The sequence below is a fragment of the Pteropus alecto genome, unplaced genomic scaffold (genome assembly GCF_000325575.1).
Source record: "Pteropus alecto unplaced genomic scaffold, ASM32557v1 scaffold11, whole genome shotgun sequence".
NCBI lineage: Eukaryota > Metazoa > Chordata > Mammalia > Chiroptera > Pteropodidae > Pteropus > Pteropus alecto.
In genome coordinates, this window is record NW_006431956.1 from 8,885,558 (window position 1) to 8,905,346 (window position 19,789).

At 43.6% G+C, this 19,789-nt stretch overlaps 2 protein-coding genes and 1 long non-coding RNA gene across 8 annotated transcripts in view; 1 reads left to right on the top strand and 2 right to left on the bottom strand.

The window, feature by feature from the left end:
• TRDMT1 (tRNA aspartic acid methyltransferase 1) overlaps positions 1–1,721 on the bottom strand; it is an 80,517-nt gene extending 78,796 nt beyond the window's left edge. For 3 of the 6 annotated variants that reach the window (XM_025043443.1, XM_025043441.1, XM_015585638.2), the window contains exon 1: positions 667–1,721. The gene's annotated coding sequence lies outside the window, so the exon portion shown is untranslated. The remainder of the gene's footprint in view (positions 1–666) is intronic. The other 3 variants (XM_015585636.2, XM_015585635.2, XM_025043442.1) reach the window with 2 other exon arrangements.
• Positions 1,722–2,142: 421 nt separating this feature from the next.
• VIM (vimentin) lies at positions 2,143–9,133 on the top strand. Its single transcript, XM_006906988.3, has 9 exons — positions 2,143–2,866; positions 3,479–3,539; positions 6,061–6,156; positions 6,244–6,405; positions 6,915–7,040; positions 7,378–7,598; positions 8,059–8,102; positions 8,497–8,582; positions 8,774–9,133. The coding sequence occupies exons 1-9, from the start codon at positions 2,304–2,306 to the stop codon at positions 8,813–8,815; spliced, it is 1,401 nt and encodes a 466-aa protein (XP_006907050.1). The 5' UTR covers positions 2,143–2,303; the 3' UTR covers positions 8,816–9,133.
• Positions 9,134–13,479: 4,346 nt separating this feature from the next.
• Positions 13,480–19,698, bottom strand: LOC112475628. The gene is made up of 3 exons (XR_003044788.1): positions 19,645–19,698; positions 17,978–18,056; positions 13,480–14,670 (listed from the first exon to the last, which is right to left on the bottom strand). It is a non-coding gene; the product is annotated as an uncharacterized LOC112475628 (long non-coding RNA).
• Positions 19,699–19,789: the final 91 nt, after the last annotated feature.

Genomic DNA, 19,789 nt, shown 5'->3' on the forward strand with positions numbered 1-19,789 from the left:
CACAATGGTGACATTTGCTGAGCAGGGGCTTGAATAAAGGGCTCTCAGAGAGCAAGATGGTAACGTGGAGCATAAGCTAGTCTGCCAGGACACCCGGCCCCAGGAATGTTCCTTGGGAGGGACCCGCAGCCTTCCCAGTGACCAAGAGAACAAAGGAGACTCAGTAGGGGAGCTGTGCAGCAAGGGGCCCCCCAGCTCAACCCGTGCAGTGCCCTCGGCCTAAACTAACTGAGACGAGGTAAACAAAATATTGCCTAAAAGGGCCTTGTACAAAGAAGCTAAAAAAAAAAAAACAAACAAACAACCCTTCATTTGGTCCTAAACTATTTTTCTTAAATGCCAGGTAACCTCCAGTACCCCCCCCACTCCGCCCCCCCACCAAAAAAAAAGGAAGGGGGGGATCAGAGGGAAGAATTTTACTTTTTTTTCTCTATCGATCTAATAGAATCAAGATGCTTCTGTTTTTACAGAGGTTTTGGAGTTAATCCTGTCAGTATTCCCTGTCTTCTAAATACTGGGGAGGAAAAAAAAAAGCCTATAATTTTTAAATTGCTACCTAAATCACAAAAAGACCGGCTGGCCTTTGCTCTCTTCGCTTCTTTTCAGGGGTACCCATTCTCTTCTGCAGGGTACTAACATTGCAACAATAGCCCTCGAGTGATTTACCTAGAAAAGGGTTTGGTCGTGGAATCTGAACACTTCCTTGGTGCCAGAAATTTTCCGCTCCCTAGAGTCTTCTCTGCACGAATTCCCCTGGAAAACAGGCCAAAAGGACTTGTGACATTTCCCAGACAAGTAACCAGAATCCTGCAGTGTGCGCTGCTTAACGAAAATGAACACATACCTCTACTTCCTCCCAAACATTATGACATTCGAGTTATACAATTGTCTTTCATTAATCAAACTGGAGTTTTAAAGCAACATCTAATTAATTCCGTAATTGGCGCACATTATACCTTTAATGACTTCCACTGCAGCACAAAAACCAGTGATCACTGAATTTGATGGTGAAACTACGGAAGCTGAGTTCCTCTTTCACCTAGAACTTTCAGATTGTGTTCAAAGTCGGGTGCGGTTTCAAGGGCGGGGAGCGGGCGCCGAGAGGAGACCAGAGGAAAAGGGGGGAGGAGACAATTTGGCAAGAAAAATCCGGTGTTGACTTGCGAGGGTCTGCAGAAGTTTCTGGCCAAGGAGAAATAGGCACGTTGAACAAAATCTGGCTCTGGAGAGTTCTTAAGAACTTCGAGGCGCTCTCTAATCTCCCCTCCAGGCTAACCACACACAAGAGGGAGGCCCAGCTCCAAGTTGGATAAAACTTGGGGGAAAAAAACTAGGCGCGAGCCTCGCGGAGACGTGAGACAATTCCATCTAACGGTTCCGTGGACCGCTAGGAGCCCTGGATCTCTGCGGGCAGAGGGCACGGTGACTCACTGTCAGTGACTGACTCAGCGACCCACCCCGCTCCCCCGGGCTTTCCTTGGCCGCCGCCCCGCTGCGCGCGGTCCAAAGCTAGACGAAGCCCTTTAGGTCCCTGCACAGGAACTCCCCGCCAAGAGCATGAAAAGAGGTGCGGGCCCAAGTGGTCCCCGCTTCGAAGCACGGTGCACAAGGCTGCGCGGGGCGGGCCCTGCGTCCCGGGAAGAGCGCCCCACTCCATGCGCTCCAATCTCGGGCGCTCTTTGTTTCCTTCTCGGCGCCTTCCAAGCTGCTGGGTCCCTCACTCCCCCCTTCCTGCTCCTTTGCCTGCGGGTCTCCCCTCCCGCCCGCTCCCTGCAGACCGCAGGCGCGTCGCCGCGCGCCCCTCCCACTCGCGCTCCTCCTCCCACGCCTCTTTGGCGCGCCGGCCCAGGACCCCTTTGATCCAGTCCCAGGCGCGTTCCCCCACCACTGTGCGACCCCGCCTTTTTCAACACCCTGGGGTGAGCCGAGCTTGGGCCAATATCAGGAAAGCCCCTGAAAGTCCCAGCCCAGCCAAGAAGTAACAGGACCCTGCCCAGTCCCGGGAGCAGAGCGGCCAGGAGGAGGAAGGCTCCAAGGCGCCCCCGCCCTCGGGTCCGCTACTTGCCGGGTCCCTATTGGCTGGCGCGCTCGGCGACTGAAACAGCCGTGGGAGGGGAATTCTCGTTTATAAAAACTGCGCCCTTGGCAGGGTCCCGTCCTCTGCAACTCTTGCTCCGGGGTCCCCGCGCCAGAGACGCAGCAGCGCTCCCACCGCCCACACCCACCGCGCCCTCGCTCGCCTCTCCGCCGAAAGCCAGTCCGCGCCGCCGCAGCTGCCCAGCCCGCCACCACCCTCCGCAGTCATGTCCACCAGGTCCGTATCCTCGTCCTCCTACCGTAGGATGTTCGGCGGCCCAGGCACCGCCAGCCGGCCGAGCTCCAGCCGGAGCTATGTGACCTCGTCCACCCGCACTTACAGCCTGGACGGCGCGCTGCGCCCCAGCACGGGCCGCAGCTTGTACGCCTCGTCGCCCGGCGGCGTGTATGCCAAGCGCTCCTCGGCTGTGCGCCTGTGGAGCGGTGCCCCCCGCGTGCGGACGCTGCAGGACTCGGTAGACTTCTCGCTGGCCGACGCCATCAACACCGAGTTCAAGAACACCCGTACCAACGAGAAGGTGGAGCTGCAGGAGCTGAATGACCGCTTCGCCAACTACATCGACAAGGTGCGCTTCCTGGAGCAGCAGAACAAGATCCTGCTGGCCGAGCTCGAGCAACTCAAGGGCCAGGGCAAGTCGCGCCTGGGGGACCTTTACGAGGAGGAGATGCGGGAGCTGCGCCGGCAGGTGGACCAGCTCACCAACGACAAGGCCCGCGTGGAGGTGGAGCGCGACAATCTGGCCGAGGACATCATGAGGCTCCGGGAGAAGTAAGGCGACGCCCACCCCGGGTTAGAAGAGGGGACGGGGCCCCAGTGAGGAGCTGCCACGCCCTTGGGTGTGGCAGAGACGGGGCTGCTGAGGGGACTGCAGGGGAGCGGGAGACTGTGGCTTCGGTGACACAGCCCCTCCCGGAACCCAGACCTTATAGGTTGCATTTCCCCTCTACCCCCCACTCATTGCCTAAAGAGCTCCCGTTTCAAGTTACAGATTTCTTTAAAGTACTGCTTTGCAGTCGAAGGCCCTTGCAAACCGACGAGCGCAGTTTCTCCAAACTTAGAAAGTTTCCTGGCCCCTCCTGGCGGGCTGCCAGCCCTGGGGTGGAGGAGGGAGGAAGGGATGGCTGTGCAGAAAGCGAGACAAAGGAGTTGCAGAGGCGCCTAGGGGAGGGGTGGCGGCGACTGTGATTGCTTTTCCACACTGCGGCCCAGGTCACGCGAAAACTTGCCGAGGGTAGCCGCGCTAAAAGCTGCAGCCGCGGGATGCCGGCGGAGGTGGCGCAGCAGCTTTTGTCTCGGGGCGCGGGATGGGGTGGTTGGGTGTGGCCGCCCCACTCCTCGCGGTTTCCCAGTTCCCCTTTAGTTAATGTGCAACTATTGCAGGTTGCAGGAGGAGATGCTTCAGAGAGAGGAAGCCGAGAGCACCCTGCAGTCCTTCAGACAGGTTTGTAGATCCTCTTTCCAACCCACCACCGGCCCCCACCCAACCGACCCACGGCCAGGGGCAATTCTAAAAGTTAACTACTCCAAGGCTAATAGTGCAAAACTTCACGTCTGTGCTCAAAGCCCCCTAGTGGCAGAAAGACCCCAGATTGGAGCTTCTCTGAATAAAAACCCTTGGATCATTTAAACTGTGCCTTAGGACATAAAGAGTCTAAGTTTTTACTTTGTTTCCAGATTTTTTCCAAAGAATTTTTTTTCCCGTTAATTTTTTCGCAACACATTGCTAATCTGATTCCAACAGTTACAGTCTGAGTTAGACTGTGATTTCCTAAATCAAGTTGGCTAACTTTTTACAAGGCCAGCAAAAGCGCAATTCCACCCTGTAGTTAAAAATGTAAAACATGCTGGAGGATAAGAAACTTAGTTTAACTGGAATTAAGCTAGCAAGTTTCTCCTCTGCAAATTCTATTGTGACTCTAAAGTTAGATGGAAGTATAGCTATGCACAACTATTTTGTGATCTAATAAGGGTGAAAAGGAGCCATCTGTCCCCTCGCTGAAAGGTATTAATGGTTTCTCCGGGCTTCACTATGGAATGCAGATACAGACGTTCTGGCTAGTGTGGTGGCTGAGGATGGAAATAATAGGAGTCTTTGTGCTCCCAGAGAATCTTTGCAACAGGCTACATTCTTATTGAATATGTAATGATGTAAGCACCGTTCTAATTGGACACAAGTATTTGCTAACATCCGTTATCTAATATCTGGCCCAGATTTGTGAAGTATGTGATGTGACAAGTTCTTAAAGCTACAGTCTTGCCTGACGTTTGGAAAAGCCTTTATTTGGTCATTGTACACTTTAGCATTCTCTCCATAAATAAAGAATAACCCTCAGGCTGAAGAATGGAATTTTAATTTAAGAGGTTTTTTTTGTTTGTTGGTTGTTTTTTGGGTTTTTTTTTTTTTTTTTTTTTTGGCTCCAAAGTTGGATAGACTTATAGGATTTTTTAACTTAAAATTGGAATTAAAAAGCAGGAAGAGTTCTCAGGATAGATTAATTATCTCGAATATTTATTGGGATTGGCTGTAAAAGTACTCTCAGATGTATAGTCTAGAATAACATTTTGAAACAAATATATTTGCCCGATTAATTTAAACAGCAATGTGTGGTTCATTTTAGTCATTGAGCATTTATAATGATCATATTTGTAAGATTTTTTGTGGAGTAGTGAGTTAATATAGAACAATATCAGTATAAAAGATCTCAATAAATCACAATTGTAGGAAAACTAAAAAACGATCTGTTTAGTGATTAGATGACATCTGTTATATTCTCTTCAATAAAGTAGAATGTCACATTGCACTTTTTTTATAGAGGCAAAAATGAATTTTTTTTCCCAAGCCTGATTGTTTTTTAAATCATCACCCATTTCTCATTCACTTTCCCATGAAGGCGACATAAGTATCTCAACATTTTAAGGCTGTAAAACTATAAACTGTACTCCAAATATAATTGCTTAAAAGATCAGAGGTATCAAAATCCTCATGAGTTGCAAAATTACACATCCTGATTTGGAACGTAGCAGCTTACAAACGGTAGAAACTCGGAAGGAGAGCCAGAGCAGCAAGAATTCTACACATACAGTAGTTTCATCATATGCAAATGCTTTGACTAGTCATTCTGAAACTAACTGAGCTGACAACAGTGCTAGATGAAAAGAAGGGAAACACTTGTAGGATGAGGTAGAGTTTCAGAAGAAAAAATAAAGTCTAGCAGAGAAAGCAAAGCAAATACAGTCACAGTTACATTTCTTTTCCTGATTTGTCTGACCCGCATCTTTGCCAACACCAATTCTGAATTAGAATATAAATCTAGCCTGGTAACCTGAATGCCAGACGACTCCATATTTGCTTTGGAACATAAGAATATGATTCAGAAGATTTGAGTGGAGAATAAAAAAGAGCTTATACACTGAAACTTTTGAAGTGCAAACTTTTGTTCTACACATACTCATGTATTTATGAAGTTGTGATATTTGATCGATTCCTATCTACATTATTTCATGACATCACAAAAAAATCTTTAAAATGCTGTGGCATTGATTTTCCAGATTAAAAAAAAAAACTTTACTGATATAATACAGATTCCGCAATAATTCATTCAGTGCAATTTACTGTGTTGGCATACATTTACTTATTTTTAAATTGTGTATTAGTCACCTTGAGAAAAACATTTTGAAGCAGAAATGCATTTGCCAAATTTAAACACAGCAAAGTCTGGTTCATTTTAGTCATTGAGCATTATAATCATCATACAACACAGGGAGTCACAATTCAAGTTTGTTAATGAAGAGAAGAAATAGTATATTAAGCACTGGGTGATTTATATTCAAAGGTCATAAAATCTGTTAACACCCTTAAAAGTAAATACAATAAGCTTATATGGTTAATTTAAAATGAATAAATGAGGTAAGCCACAACTTGTAGCATCTTCCATGTCCTGTCTTTTCTCTTTTCAAAATAGGATGTTGATGGTGCTTCTTTGGCACGTCTTAACCTTGAGCGTAAAGTGGAATCCTTGCAGGAAGAGATTGCCTTTTTGAAGAAACTCCATGACGAGGTGAGTGGAGTCACTTTCCGTGAATGAACGTGGTTGAAGCTGCTCCCACACTCGGCATGGCCGACCTTCGGTTTGTTCTTTCTTCAGGAAATCCAGGAGCTGCAGGCCCAGATTCAGGAACAGCATGTCCAGATCGATGTGGATGTTTCTAAGCCTGACCTCACGGCTGCCCTGCGTGACGTACGTCAGCAGTATGAAAATGTGGCTGCCAAGAACCTTCAGGAGGCTGAGGAATGGTACAAGTCCAAGGTATGAACCAAGCCAGTGTGGCTGGAACAACAGGAAAGCATTTTGTTCTACAAATGCTGTACCCGTCTCTGATTCTTAAATACCCTTTAAATCCAGTGAGAAAGGTGGCTTTAAGTTCAAGTTTTGTTTGTTGTTACAGCCTCCCCACTACTCACATTCCCTAACCTCCCCCCAGAAGCAGACCCCCTTCCCATTACCCTATTTTGATTCTACTTCAGAGTAAACCCCAACACCATGACCTTGACCTCCGCCCTTTTTAAATGGGAGTAACAAAGTGAGTTTCTACTTGAAAATATCAGCGTCAGTATTCCACTGCTCTTTCTCCGGTTTTCAAAACAGAAATTCAGACACGTTTTGGCAGACATTGAGCTTTGAACTTAAAATATAAAATCTGGTTTGTATCGTGATTTGTTTGTTTGCAATTTTTAAGCTTTCTCATTTGTCCAGGTAAGGTAGCATCTTAGAATTGAGTCACTTAGATGGTCTACATTTCTGATTTCTTCCGACAGTTTGCTGACCTCTCCGAGGCTGCTAACCGGAATAATGATGCCCTGCGCCAGGCGAAACAGGAGTCAAATGAGTACCGGAGACAGGTGCAGTCCCTCACCTGTGAAGTGGACGCGCTGAAAGGATCTGTGAGTATCACGCCACCATAAAAGAGGGAAAGTTACCCTATTGGATCTGTTCAGTTGACCAAGCTCATGGCGACATCTGAGCAAAACTTCAGATGAATATTTTCATCCAAAGAAAATAAATTGTCAAGACACGTTCAAAAGCACTTGAGATCTGAAGGTTGTTAGCTTGTGTATATTATGCTTCCAATAAGAAAAAAATACTTGTGTTCTCCGCCTAAAATCGGAGTGTTTGCCATTTGCCACTAAGGAAAATGGTTGCAAACGTTCAGTAAACTGTTCTGGGAATAGCTGGGCTTTTCTGACACTTGACCTGAGAAGTCTTTCTCATCTCCTGTAGAATGAGTCTCTGGAACGCCAGATGCGTGAAATGGAAGAGAACTTTGCTATGGAAGCTGCTAACTACCAAGACACTATTGGCCGCCTGCAGGATGAGATTCAGAACATGAAGGAAGAAATGGCTCGTCACCTTCGTGAATACCAAGACCTGCTGAATGTTAAGATGGCTCTTGACATTGAGATTGCCACCTACAGGAAGCTGCTGGAAGGCGAGGAGAGCAGGTATGGAACAAGGACTTGGGTGCATCTATTAATAGCTGCCATTTGCTAGGTATTATGCCACTTGCTTTACATACCTTATCTTATTTCATCTTCAGAACTTTTCTTCAAGGTAGCTGCTTACTGCTTTTTGTAAATAAGGAACCTTAGATTGAGAGAGATTGAGTGACTTGCCCTAGTCAGTTAATAGCAGAGCTGGGATTTGAACCTACGATTCTGTGAAAGCCAATGCTCCTCCCACTCTATGATACCTCCAGCTCAAGCCCCTGGGGAGAAAAGGCTTGGAGTAGAAAATTTAAATGTACTAATGAGACCAATCAGGGTAAACGCTTCTGAAGCAAATCCCTCACTTATGAATTACAAGAGTAAATTTTATGTGATGAGAACGAGAAGTGTACGAATGTGTTCCTTGTTCTTCGAGTGGTTTTCTCAGAACTTTACTGTTTTTCTTTACCTTTTTTAGGATTGCTCTGCCTCTTCCAACCTTTTCTTCCCTGAACCTGAGGGGTAAGTATTTGATTGCTCTTTAGGAAAAATTTTAGGAGCTTGTAACTATTCCGTTTCTAAAGCACACATTTTTAAATGATACTTGAAAAATGCCAAGGGAAAATTCGATAAAACATCTATAATTTTGAAACCTAAGTACTGTCTTACCTTCTCTGCAAACTCCCATTTAACTTCCTTCTGATGGAGTATATATACTGCAGGAGTCTGTCTCATAGTGATTGCTTCAGTGGCATCAGACCCTGAGTTTTAAAATAGGTGACATTCTTTAGAATTATTTTGAAAGTAGTGCTTTAAACAATCGTGAACAAAAATCAAAATTATGTGAGCAAAATAGTTATTTGTCTTTTCAAAATTTCATTTTTACACATTTGGGGCCTTCGTTTTCTTTATTCAGAAACCAATCTGGATTCGCTCCCTCTGGTTGACACCCACTCAAAAAGGACACTTCTGATTAAGACGGTTGAAACTAGAGATGGACAGGTTGGTATCTTTAAATCAAAACCGGAATAATCTCAGTTGTAACCCTCGTCATGCAGAACAAACATAACTTTCCAAGTTTCCCAGTAAATTACATATAATTAGTAGGGTTTTTCTTTGTCACACTTACTGGGGTAATTTCATCTTTAGCATGTAGGATTATATTTGATTTGAATTTTACCTTTTTTTAACAGGTTATCAATGAAACTTCTCAGCATCACGATGACCTGGAGTGAAAATTGCACAGAGTTGGTGCAGCAATATTATTACCAGCAACAATAAAAAAGAAATTCATTTCTTAAAGAAACAGCTTTTAAGTGCCTTTCTGCAGTTTTTCAGGAGCGCAAGATAGATTTGAAATAGAAATAAGCTCTAGTTCTTAAGAACCAACACTCCTAAAAGATTTAGAAAAAAGTTTACAACGTAATCTAGTTTATGAAGAAGTCTTGTGCTAGAATACTTTTTAAAAAGTATTTTTGAATACCATTCAAACTGCTTTTTTCCAACAAGTATCTGACCAATGTGTCTCTGCTTCAATAAATCTTTGAAATCTGTTTCGGTGTCTTATTTGATAATATATGTACGATTCTCTAAATTTTATGAGGCTGTGTTTGAGTTAAAAAATTTTTTTCCTATTGGTTAGTTTGCCACAAAAATCAAGTTTAGGTCAACTTATAAATTAAACTTGTATAGTTCTTAGTTTGGTCATTTTAGATAGACTTCACTTTTTCAATTAATTTACAAATAAATGCTATAAAAATAATTTGTGCAAAAATGATAGATATTTTCATGAAATGAGTTCAGATGGGTAATTTCAGTTCTAACAAACAAACTTCCTAAAATTAAAACTTTGATAAAGTGAAAATTTTTTTCCATTTGACTTATTTTGCTAACCATACTGTGTCAGACAGAAAAAGGCAAGAACCATATGAATTCACTCATGTGGAATATAAAACTGAAAGGTACAAATAAGACAATAACTCAGACACAGACAACAGTACCAAAGGGAAGGGGGTGGGGGAGGATGAAGAAAGTAAAGGGGTCAAATACATAGAGACAGATGGAGACTTGACTGGGTGGTAAATACAATGCAATATACAGATGATGAGTCATAGAATCGTACACTTGAAACCTATATAACTTTGTTAACCAATGTCACCCTAACAAAATTTTAAAAAATGAAAACTTTTTTTTGGTATATAAACGTATGAATAGCACAAACTCCACTAAGAATTGAAGCATAAGACAACGGCTGTATCTTCCATTAGCAACATGCAGTCTCAATGTGAAACTAGTCTGCTTTTCTTTGTGTAATATCTATATATGTGATATCTAACTATATCTACCTATAGATATAGATGTTTTTAAAGACCTTTGTATTTGAGGAATGTCAGACACAAAAGGAAATTCCTACCCTTTCCCCTAAATATGTGGTGAAATGATGCTAAGTCTAATAAGCTTTCGAAACCCGGAGCAATGAGAATGAAGTATAGTCCTGAAAAGCTGACTGAATAGGCTCTAGGAGGACGGAGTGTAGGTAAATTAGAAGAGAGAAGGTCTTACCTAGAGACGAAGCTGTGATGGTCGATTGTGCATTCTGGAGTAAAACTCGGTAAATTCCTGAACTTCTTGAAGTCCCAATTTCTTATATAGCTATGAATCCCCTCTCCTGGAATGATGTGGTTGGCATTTGTTGTAATTTTTAGGTATTGTTTGCGTCTCCTCCTCAGAGTTCCTGAGGGGAATAGAGAGATAGTTCATGCAAAGCCTGCCCACGTACCAGGTACTGTGCCAAGTGACTTTATAATGTTAGCTGTGACTTTCATCATTTTCATTACTGCAGGCACCACATCAGTAAAGAAAGGATTGGCTAGGGAGGGATGTGACCCCTAGCTAAGGTGACGTTCCGCCCTAGTTTCCTTAGGGTTAGGCTTACTTATTAATAGTGGCCCCTTTCAGACTCATAAGTGTACTAATTTGGACAGTAGATTATATCTGGTCATCCTACTCCTAGCAGAATCTTATAGGAAAGGGTATTCTTGCTGAGATTCCTTGAGTGTCTCTGCCTTCAACACCCTCCCCCCACTCCCATATCTGAATAACTGACATGTTAAATGGCATCATCAGCATTACCAGAGCAAACATCCAAGTCTTTAAGGCCTTAAGACACTTTTTCTATTTGATTCTTGGTTTGTTTTCTGTTCTTTAGCTATTCTGGCCACATGACCCTTGGCCTCCTAACCCTATTTCTTCTCTCATTTCTACCTACCTTTGGCCTTTTAGGATCACCCAGGGAAGACACCAGCCCCACGTCGGTTTTCTTCAAGCATATGATCCTTTACTCAAAAATAAAATCAAAGCCATAGCTTAGTTCAGCAGAAAATGAACTAGGATGACAACTTATATGCCTATATACTTTGAGACTAGTGCGCTCTCCACTCTTAAAATTTCCTCACGACTCTTTCTAAAATCACTTTCCTGAAATGGAAAAGATGAGCTGGCCTGCCTTATCTGTGACTGTCAGAAATTAGCCCTTAATGAAAAGCCCGGCAGGGCCCACCTCATAGGAATTCAAATCTATTGAAGTCTTTTTTATTTTTATCTTTAATTATACTGTTAGCATTTTCCTTATCTTCCATTTTGAAAAAGTAATAAAAGGAAATGATGTTTTCACCACCTATGGCGAAGCAAAGATTAATGCTTGGTTCTTTTATGTACAACATTAATCCAAGATTAAAGGATATTAAAAAATAGTAGGGGACGGGGAGAAGGAAATGATGACATAAAGTGTAAGTCTGAAAAGAGTTACCAAGGGGATTGCGAAGTCCATGGAAATAATGTGAAAATTAAGTCCCGCGAAGTTTTCTCATGGTAGTGACAGATGGAAGAGGTGGTTTGTGAACGAAATAAGTGTCTGATTTAGTTATAGCATGCCTCATGTAGGATCCACCTTCCCATGACCAGCCTCGAAGGCACGAGGAAACTAAATCTCTCTTCTGAGGTTGCAAGACCAAGGGAGTAGGGGTGTGTGCAGTGTTGGGGTGGGAGAGAGGAGCTGGGAGGGCACCAGCGTCCGCTCTCGTTTTCCTGAAAGGAAGGATAAAGCAGAAGCTATGCCTGCAAGAAGGCTCTCTCTCCAAACCTGCCAGACTCCAGTTAAATCAAGGGTCTGTATTCATCCTCCCGGGCTGCCTTAACCAAATACCACACACTGGGTGGTGTAAACAACGAAAATTTATTTTCTCACCATTCTGGAGGCTAGAAGTCCAAGATCAAGGTGTTGGCAGGGTGAGTTCCTTCTGAGGCCTCTCTCCTTAGCGAATCTCTTCTTATAAAGAAACCAGTTACAGTCAATTGTCACTTAACGATGTCACCTATTGCTCCCAGGCCACACACTATACGGCATGTTACTGTATTGAATACTGCAATTATGACACAATGGCATCTGCATATCTAAGCATTGAAAAGCTACAGTAAAAATGCAGTATACAAGATTTAAAAAAATGATACACCTGTCAAGGGCACTTACCATGCACGGCGCTTGCGGGACTAGAAGCTGCTCTGGGTGAGTCAGCGAGCGAGCTGTGAGTGATGCGAAGGCCTAGGACGTTCTGTCCACTGCCATAGACTTGATACACACTGTCCCACAAGCCCTCCCCCTGCTTCTTTTCGACAGGTTCAGAAATAAAACACTGAAGCTGTCAATGCTGGTTCCCGGACAGGGATGTAGGCTGGATTGATTGGAAATATTGAGGAGAAACTGGCCAGGTGAGGCATAGATCACCATAATAGTGACGATCAGGAAGGAGTGAAAGGTGACTTGAGGCTCAAAAACATCAAAATGGAGATGAAGGCACATCGGGGATTGCCATGGCAACGTGGTTTTGGCTACTGCATACTGGAGCACTGGTCACATTAAGGAACGTTGTGGTATTTATTAACACAGAGAGAGTTTTTAGCAAAAAGAGGGTACAGAACTGAGAACATAATATTTTGACTTGGGAAATTTATTTTTGGTTCCACTGACCCTATCTGGCACAAAGGGCTCTCTCTGACATTGAATAGCTGGAAGAAATAAAACTTACCTGTGTTTTCCATCATTACAATCTAAAACTATTTCCAAAGTACAGGGACAGGCTGGCTCCATGCTGCCGCAGAGAGCTTTCACTACAGTGGCGGTGGCACCTGGTCCACTTGACATGGTCACTCCTCTGGGCCTGCTATCCTTGCACAAGGTCTAAAGTCCTCAGACAAGAATCCTTAGCACTGTGCTGTGAAGGCCAGTGAGCAAGACCTGAGTGGGCTGTAACGCCCTCCGAAAGACAAAGCTGGGAGAACACGTTTCTCCGTGGCTGACTGACTGGGGTGTAACCTGGGCATTCGGAATGGGGGTGCTGTGAGAGAAAAGCTAGTACCACTCCCCACAGACATGGCTCCTGTCAGCTGGGACCATCACTTCGTTATGCTCCCGGAGATGGAAGCCATATGTTTCCTTGCTGCACTACACAAATCTAGCAATATATTTTTAAAACATACATATGTATTACAAACATATAAAAGGATGATAAATGTTGGGTATATGTAGCTCAGGGACACGAGATTATTTTAATATTAAAATTAATTAACATAACTTAACATTTTACCACCTTAAAGGAGAAAAGCATAAGGTCTGCTTAATAGATACAGAAAAAACATTTTATAAAAGTCAACATGTTATTATAAAAACTTTTAGAAAAATGAGAATATAAAGGACCTTTCTTAAATTGATATGAAGTAGATATGAGAAACCAATAGTAAACATAAAAAACAATAATGAAATCATATAACTATTCTTTTTAAGATCAAGAAGAACAAGGATACCCACTGTCTCCATTTATAGTCAATATTGTAATATAGGAAAAAATAAGTTAAAAAGTATAGTAATTAAAAAGTATAGTAATAGAAAAGATAAAACTGTCATTAATTGCAATGATACTATTGCTTATTTGGATAACCTAAAACTATCCCCAGATTATGTACAAAGAAAAGCAAAAGAAGAGATAAGACACTCTTTTAGATAAGATAAAATAAGATAAACATCAAGATAAGAAGATACATCTTATCAGAGAGGGCTTTCGTAAAATATAATAGTGTAGTATTAGTGCCGAGATAAACATCAAGAGAATAGAATAGAGTGTCCCAAATAAACTCGTGTACCTTAGTCAGCTTGGACTATTATAACAAAGGCCATAGACTAGGTGGCTTAAACCACAAACATTTATTTCTCACAGTTCTGGAGGCCAGAGGTCCAAGATCAAGGTGCTGGCAGATTCGATGTCGCAAGAGCTCACTTCCTGGTTTGCAGACAGACACCTTGCTGTGTCTTCACATGGCGGAGAGAGAGGTCTCTGGTTTCTTCTTATACAAGCACTAATTCCATCGTGAGGACCTGCTCTTATGACTTCATCTAACCCTAATTACCTCCAAAGGCCCCACCAGAGCAAAAGACTTCTCCAAGGGGGTGAGGGCTTTCAACATATAAATTCTGAGGAGACGCAGACATTCAGTCCATAATGCCAGCTATATGGAAACTGGCTTTATGATAGAGTGAGCATTGTTCTAATATACATTAATTGGAAAATCATTTTGAGAAGGACCCTTAACAGGGAAGTGTCACCATCGTATACCCAAAGCTTTTTCTGAAGGCTTTCTGTAATATGGACCCAGTATTTTCTTGCGGGTCACTTCCATCCTGGTCTGGAAGCAATGTGCGCCTCCTTGAGGAAAAGAGATGATAACTGGATAGTTTTAATGTCCCTCAAGAGTTGCCAAAGATTTATCCCATACCTATTTGTTCACCTCTAGGAACAAAATTAATTTAAAATCTATAGTCTAAAGTTAGCCCTAGGAAGCTTTTCTCTTCCCATTCATTACCTATTTCAACACAGCACAATATATCTCATGTTTCAATTCTAATTAAATATGTATAATATAAAATGCCATTGTATACTCTAATACGTACATTATGGGTATAGTCAAATAATCGAATGTTCTACTCATCGCCTCCAGATAAACTCATCCTTTCAATGATTTACTGATCATAAATTGTTCACTGCAAAGAAAAAAACAAAACAAAAAGATAGGTTGGAAGCTGTCCCCAAGTGGTAGACAGGATAAAATGCCAATGAAACAGTGCCATCAGGTCCAGGCGGAACACCTTTCAAAACGTTTCTCCCGTTGGACAGAAACAGGCAATTTTTGTTCCAGTTGCCATGTGCTTCGGCAGATCATTCTGGCTGTTCCAAGCGGTCACCTTGTGAGCCCATGAGTTACGGTTTGAATTCTTCCACTTCAAACTGACAGAGCCAAGCTGTTCTAGCCAGTGATTGGATATACTCAGACTGAGGCCTGGCTCTCAGTGCCATGGGGTAATGACCTTTCCTGGCTTGATCATAAAGGTTTCCTGACAATATTGTGTTGATGAGATTTTATGGTTTTCGATAAAATCAAAACGAGTGAGATTTTGGGATGGGAACCAACTTCGAAAACGGTCGATCAGAAAAATTACCAGGTGGCCCATTCCACAGCAACGGTCACGTAATTTGGCGAAGGGACCTTCTTTTTAATAGATCTCTCTAAATAAAGTCTGAGTTCATAGAATTTGAGCTCACCAGAATCACACAAAGTTGAATTTCAAATACTGGGTGTGTGTTCTACAAATATGTCGTAAACATATCCCTGCCAAGAACGGACAACTGTTCTTTAGGCCAAAGCTTGAGAAGATGAAGTATAGCATACAACCAGCTGCCCAGGGGAGAGAGAGGCATGCATTTTAAGGGCAGGGGACCCCCAAAACTGTAACACGGCCAGACGGTGGGTGAGCTTTCTTGAACTAATCAGAGTCAGCAGCAGCTAGGTTGCCTTGGGAAGTGGGTGTCCATTCCACTGGACGCACGTACAGCCTTTGAGTCTGCCACTGAGGCCACTCCATTCGTCTGCCCATCACTCCACTTCCTGGCCAACATCAACTGGCCAGTCATTTCGTCTACTTCATTCTTCGGTGTCTCTTCTGTGGCAGGATGCTTTCTGGTGGGCATTAATATGTGATTCAAAAATCTCAGAAGTTTGTGCATCTCCCAGGTGCCCACCCGCACGCCTCCACTCCAGCCCTCCTGTGTCTGACAATCCAGTGCTTTTCTTTCTCGTCCTTGGCCAGCCAGCCACACTACTGCTCTCAGCCCCCAAATCTCTACATAGTCTCACCTTGGGCTACTTCTCCTTTTATGCCAGGTGCATACTTGCATCCCTGTCCATTAGGAAGATGCTTTTTCCCTCCCCACTAACTTTCAAGGTCGCCCCTGAACATGGCTGCAGTAGAGCCACTGGGAAGTTCAGCTTATACCCACAAATGACCAACTAATCTGTAAAACAGGTGCAAGTTTGGGCTGCTTGTATGGCACCTCTTCCTTCAGTGGCCATAGGCATGGGCTGCGGAAAGGGTACTTATGTAACCATAGAGAGTGACACAGGCATCTGGGCTACCTGCTCCTACAGCTTACCTGTGTTCTCTGGTCCTGCTCGGCTTCGGTTTGGGACGTACCATTTCCATCTTTACTAAGTCCCGCCAGGGGAACTGCTCCTCAAAAGACAGATAATGCCCCACTGCAGATGATCTGGCCTTCCTTTAGCACCCGGGGTCTGTGTTCCATTTCTCCCACTAGGGTTTCTGTGAACTACACATGGCATCTTGCCTCACCACGGACCCGTCCCACACTGCAGACCCGCAGCGGAGGCTTTTCCCGCTCCAGGCTCCACAAAGCAAGCAGCCTTCAGCGTGACCTGGCGTTTAGACCAGAGCAGCACCCCGTGTGGAATCTGTTGCTTCCATAACCCAAAGATATCTTCTTTGGAGAAAGGGATACGAGACACAGTAATCATTTTTCACTTTGCAGGGAACATCGGACATGCTTCTGACCACTCTACCCCAATACTTAAGGGGCGGGTCCTTGACTCTCACAGAGTTGACCTCCCACCCTCTGGAGAGCATGGTTTGTTTTGTTTTATTCTGTAGTTTTTAAGAAGGCCTCCATTATAATTGCCACCTCTTGTATGCATGGCGGCATAGACATGGTGGATCCACATGGTGGCCTGTGGGCTCTTTAGATCTCTTTGGATGACACTGTGACAGAGTGGGAAAGTTAACAGAAGCCTGGAGCCAAACTGTAAATGATTGTTCCTGTTCATTCCATGTGAATGCAAAACTGTTTCTGAAAAGATTAGAAAACCTCCTTGCCCCACATTTGCCAAATCAGTGGCTGCATACCGTTTACCTGAGGCGTTATTAATATTATCTTCATAGCAATAATGGCACTTCCTGCACGGCAGCTGAAATTGAGACTCCTGCTCGGCTGAGCATGCAGTAGTCAATCCACAGTCACTTTCCTGGCTCCAGCTGGTTTATGCAAGGCTCAGACCAGTGAAGTAAACCAAGTCGTGAGCCAGACTATTGCCCTGGCGTCTTTGCTTTCTCATGGTGGCATGTCTTTGGGCTGTCCTGGGATGTGAAATTGCTTGCAATTCTGCCTTAACTGGGAGGGTGGAGAGGGGCGTTTCAGAGACTTCTGCTTGGCCTCTCCGCACGATGATAGCTTGTAGCCCATAGGCTGCACGATCTTATGTAGGGACACTCTGACCATCAAGTATGTCCATCTCAATTATGTACTCAGGGGCTGGGAAAATGACCAGCAGTGGGTATGTGGACCCGGTGGACCCACCGGGAACTGGATTTTATTCAGGATTCGGTTTGTTTCCTGGCCCCCATAATCCTCCATTCCAGCAGGAGGTGAGGGGCATGGTACCGCTTTGGATTTCTGAATATCGTTCTCAATCCAGACCCTGTATCCGAAAGTCCTCAAAAGGTCTGAGTATTCCTCTTTCCTCAGTGTACAGTCACTCAAGTAAGTGACTATAGGTCCCTTTGGAGGAAGGATTTGGGAATACTACAGGAACTATTGCTGCGGCATTTCAGGGTTCGTTCTCTGACACCCCCAGTCACCTCTTCAGTCCATGTGTTCTAGATCGATATCTGAAAATTGGCTCAAGCCTGAGAATGGAGAAAGGGATCAAAACTTTCTTATCGGGTGCGTTCCATCAGCCTTCTGCTCCTGTATTTTTGCCTGCTCTGGTTTGTAGAGATGAAGGAGCATCCTTGTTGGCTGGTTGTCTATCTTGTCCTTAAGGGAGCCAGGGTCTATTAACCATCTCCACTACTTACTGTGGGTCAAGCCCATTGGCTGCTCTTTCAACCTCGCTGGTTGTTTTGGTAATTGTGGCTTCTTCGCTTCTCATGGTTAAGCGACCCTGCATGGCCCCATCCTTAATCCCATTGACAAGCCCAGCCGAGTGTCCACTTCACTTACCATCCGTCTTGGCCTGCAGATCTCATCTTATCGCTTGTTTTCTCTGACCACTCTCAGTCCCAACTGTGTCTGTTCAGATCTTCCGAGAAAGAGAAGTCAAGACAGAATTAGATGTACAAGAGATTGATTGGATAAGATGCCTGTGAAGGATGATAGAGAGGGATGGAGAAGTAGGAACAGAGAACCTTCAGATCGCAATGTAGGTCTGACCTCTATGAAAGCACAGAGGGAAGAAAGAATTGATTAAGAAGAGTCTCAGATTACAGTACTGCTCTAAAAAATGTCTTGGCTAGACCAATGAAGAGTCTTGAGCAAATCGTCCATTAGAGGGATCTTGCATCCAGCAAATGATCCTGTTTTAGCATACATCATGCTCAGTCATCAGCTGAGAATAGCTTAGGGGTAGCATTGGCTGAGAACAAATACAGAGGTAGATCCCACAGTGTGACAGCTCGAGACCATCAATTAGCTATGTTGCATAGTGGGTTCTCTTGAAGGGGGTTCTGAACCTCTGTGGTCCGCCCTTCCAGGACCATATGATAATTCTTGTTAAAAAGGATTATGCAGCATAATCTGCAAAGATTTCTCTGGTCCACCCCTGAGGAAAAATGTTACACTATTAGACAGAGCAGTGTGTACCCCTTTCTTATTCTCTATTTCTTTAGACTGTACCCTAGCTCTATCTGTGTTTGAGGGAAGAAATCCATTACTTACCCATTCATCTCTTGATGGCCCTGCTAAAGTTTTAAATGATCGTTTTCCTTTAACAGCCCCTCAAAGAGACATTCCTTGACTTCCTTCTTCATTTCCTATTTCCTTACTCTACCTCATTTTTCTCCAACACACGTACGGGTGTCTATAATGTTATTACATATGCGTGTGTTTACTTGATCATTTTTCCGTGCCCTCAATTAGAATGTAAATTCCATGACAGAAGGGACCCCTTTGTCTTGTTCACAGCCATATCTTCAGCACAGTATGTGCTTAATATACCATTATTAAATGCATAAATCAAAATTTAGGCATGCAGCCTCCTCTACACATACCTAAAACCAGACCTTGATATAGGGAATGAAGATAGAGAAAAGACGTTCTTTGGTTACATTATACCTCACGATAATCCTATAAATCTAGCATTATAGTCCTCATTTTGCAGATGAGGAAACAGGTTTACAGAAGTTAAGTAATATTCAAAGTCGCCCAGCTTGCAAATTATAAAGTTGAGATTTGACTCCAAACCCAAAGCGTATGCTCTCAAGCATTATAGAATACTAACAACAACAAAACCTAGCTTGTAAGTAGACGAGCTCTGAGAAACGCTAGCTCCACATCCAAAAATTTTAACAGAAGGACTCTCACCATCAATCAACATAATTGCTAAATTACAAAACAGGCATCGTGAATAACCCTAAAGCACTTTGAGATTTTCCAGCTAACAATTGATTACATCCTCTTTTGCAAAGCGAAGTAAAACTGTTTGCTAATCAGGCCTCAGAAGGGCTTAAATGTTCCGTACAGAATATCTGAAATCTAGAGAACCATTAAGTCATTACCTAGTGCCAAATTGAATGCTACAGTGTATTTTTCTGGTATTTTAACTTGTCTAGCATCTAATGACTCAGAAAGTGTTTCTCTTATTTAATCCCTTTCAGGATTTTTTTACTCACCAGGATGTTGCTAATAATCTCCCTTGATGGGGAAGTTAGTCTCTTCAGATACCTGTCAAATGATTTTATGTGGTTAATCTAAAGCGAAGGTTAAAAAAAAGTAGCAAAATCGTTCTGGAAAGCAAACAAGAAAAAGCACTCAGCT

Excerpts from the sequence above, each read along its gene's own strand:
- VIM (XM_006906988.3), top strand. The coding sequence starts at position 2,304 with ATGTCCACCAGGTCCGTATCCTCGTCCTCCTACCGTAGGATGTTCGGC. Across the intron at positions 3,540-6,060 it reads CCCTGCAGTCCTTCAGACAG|GATGTTGATGGTGCTTCTTT; the intron begins GTTTGTAGATCC and ends TTTTCAAAATAG. Across the intron at positions 8,103-8,496 it reads TTCTTCCCTGAACCTGAGGG|AAACCAATCTGGATTCGCTC; the intron begins GTAAGTATTTGA and ends TTCTTTATTCAG.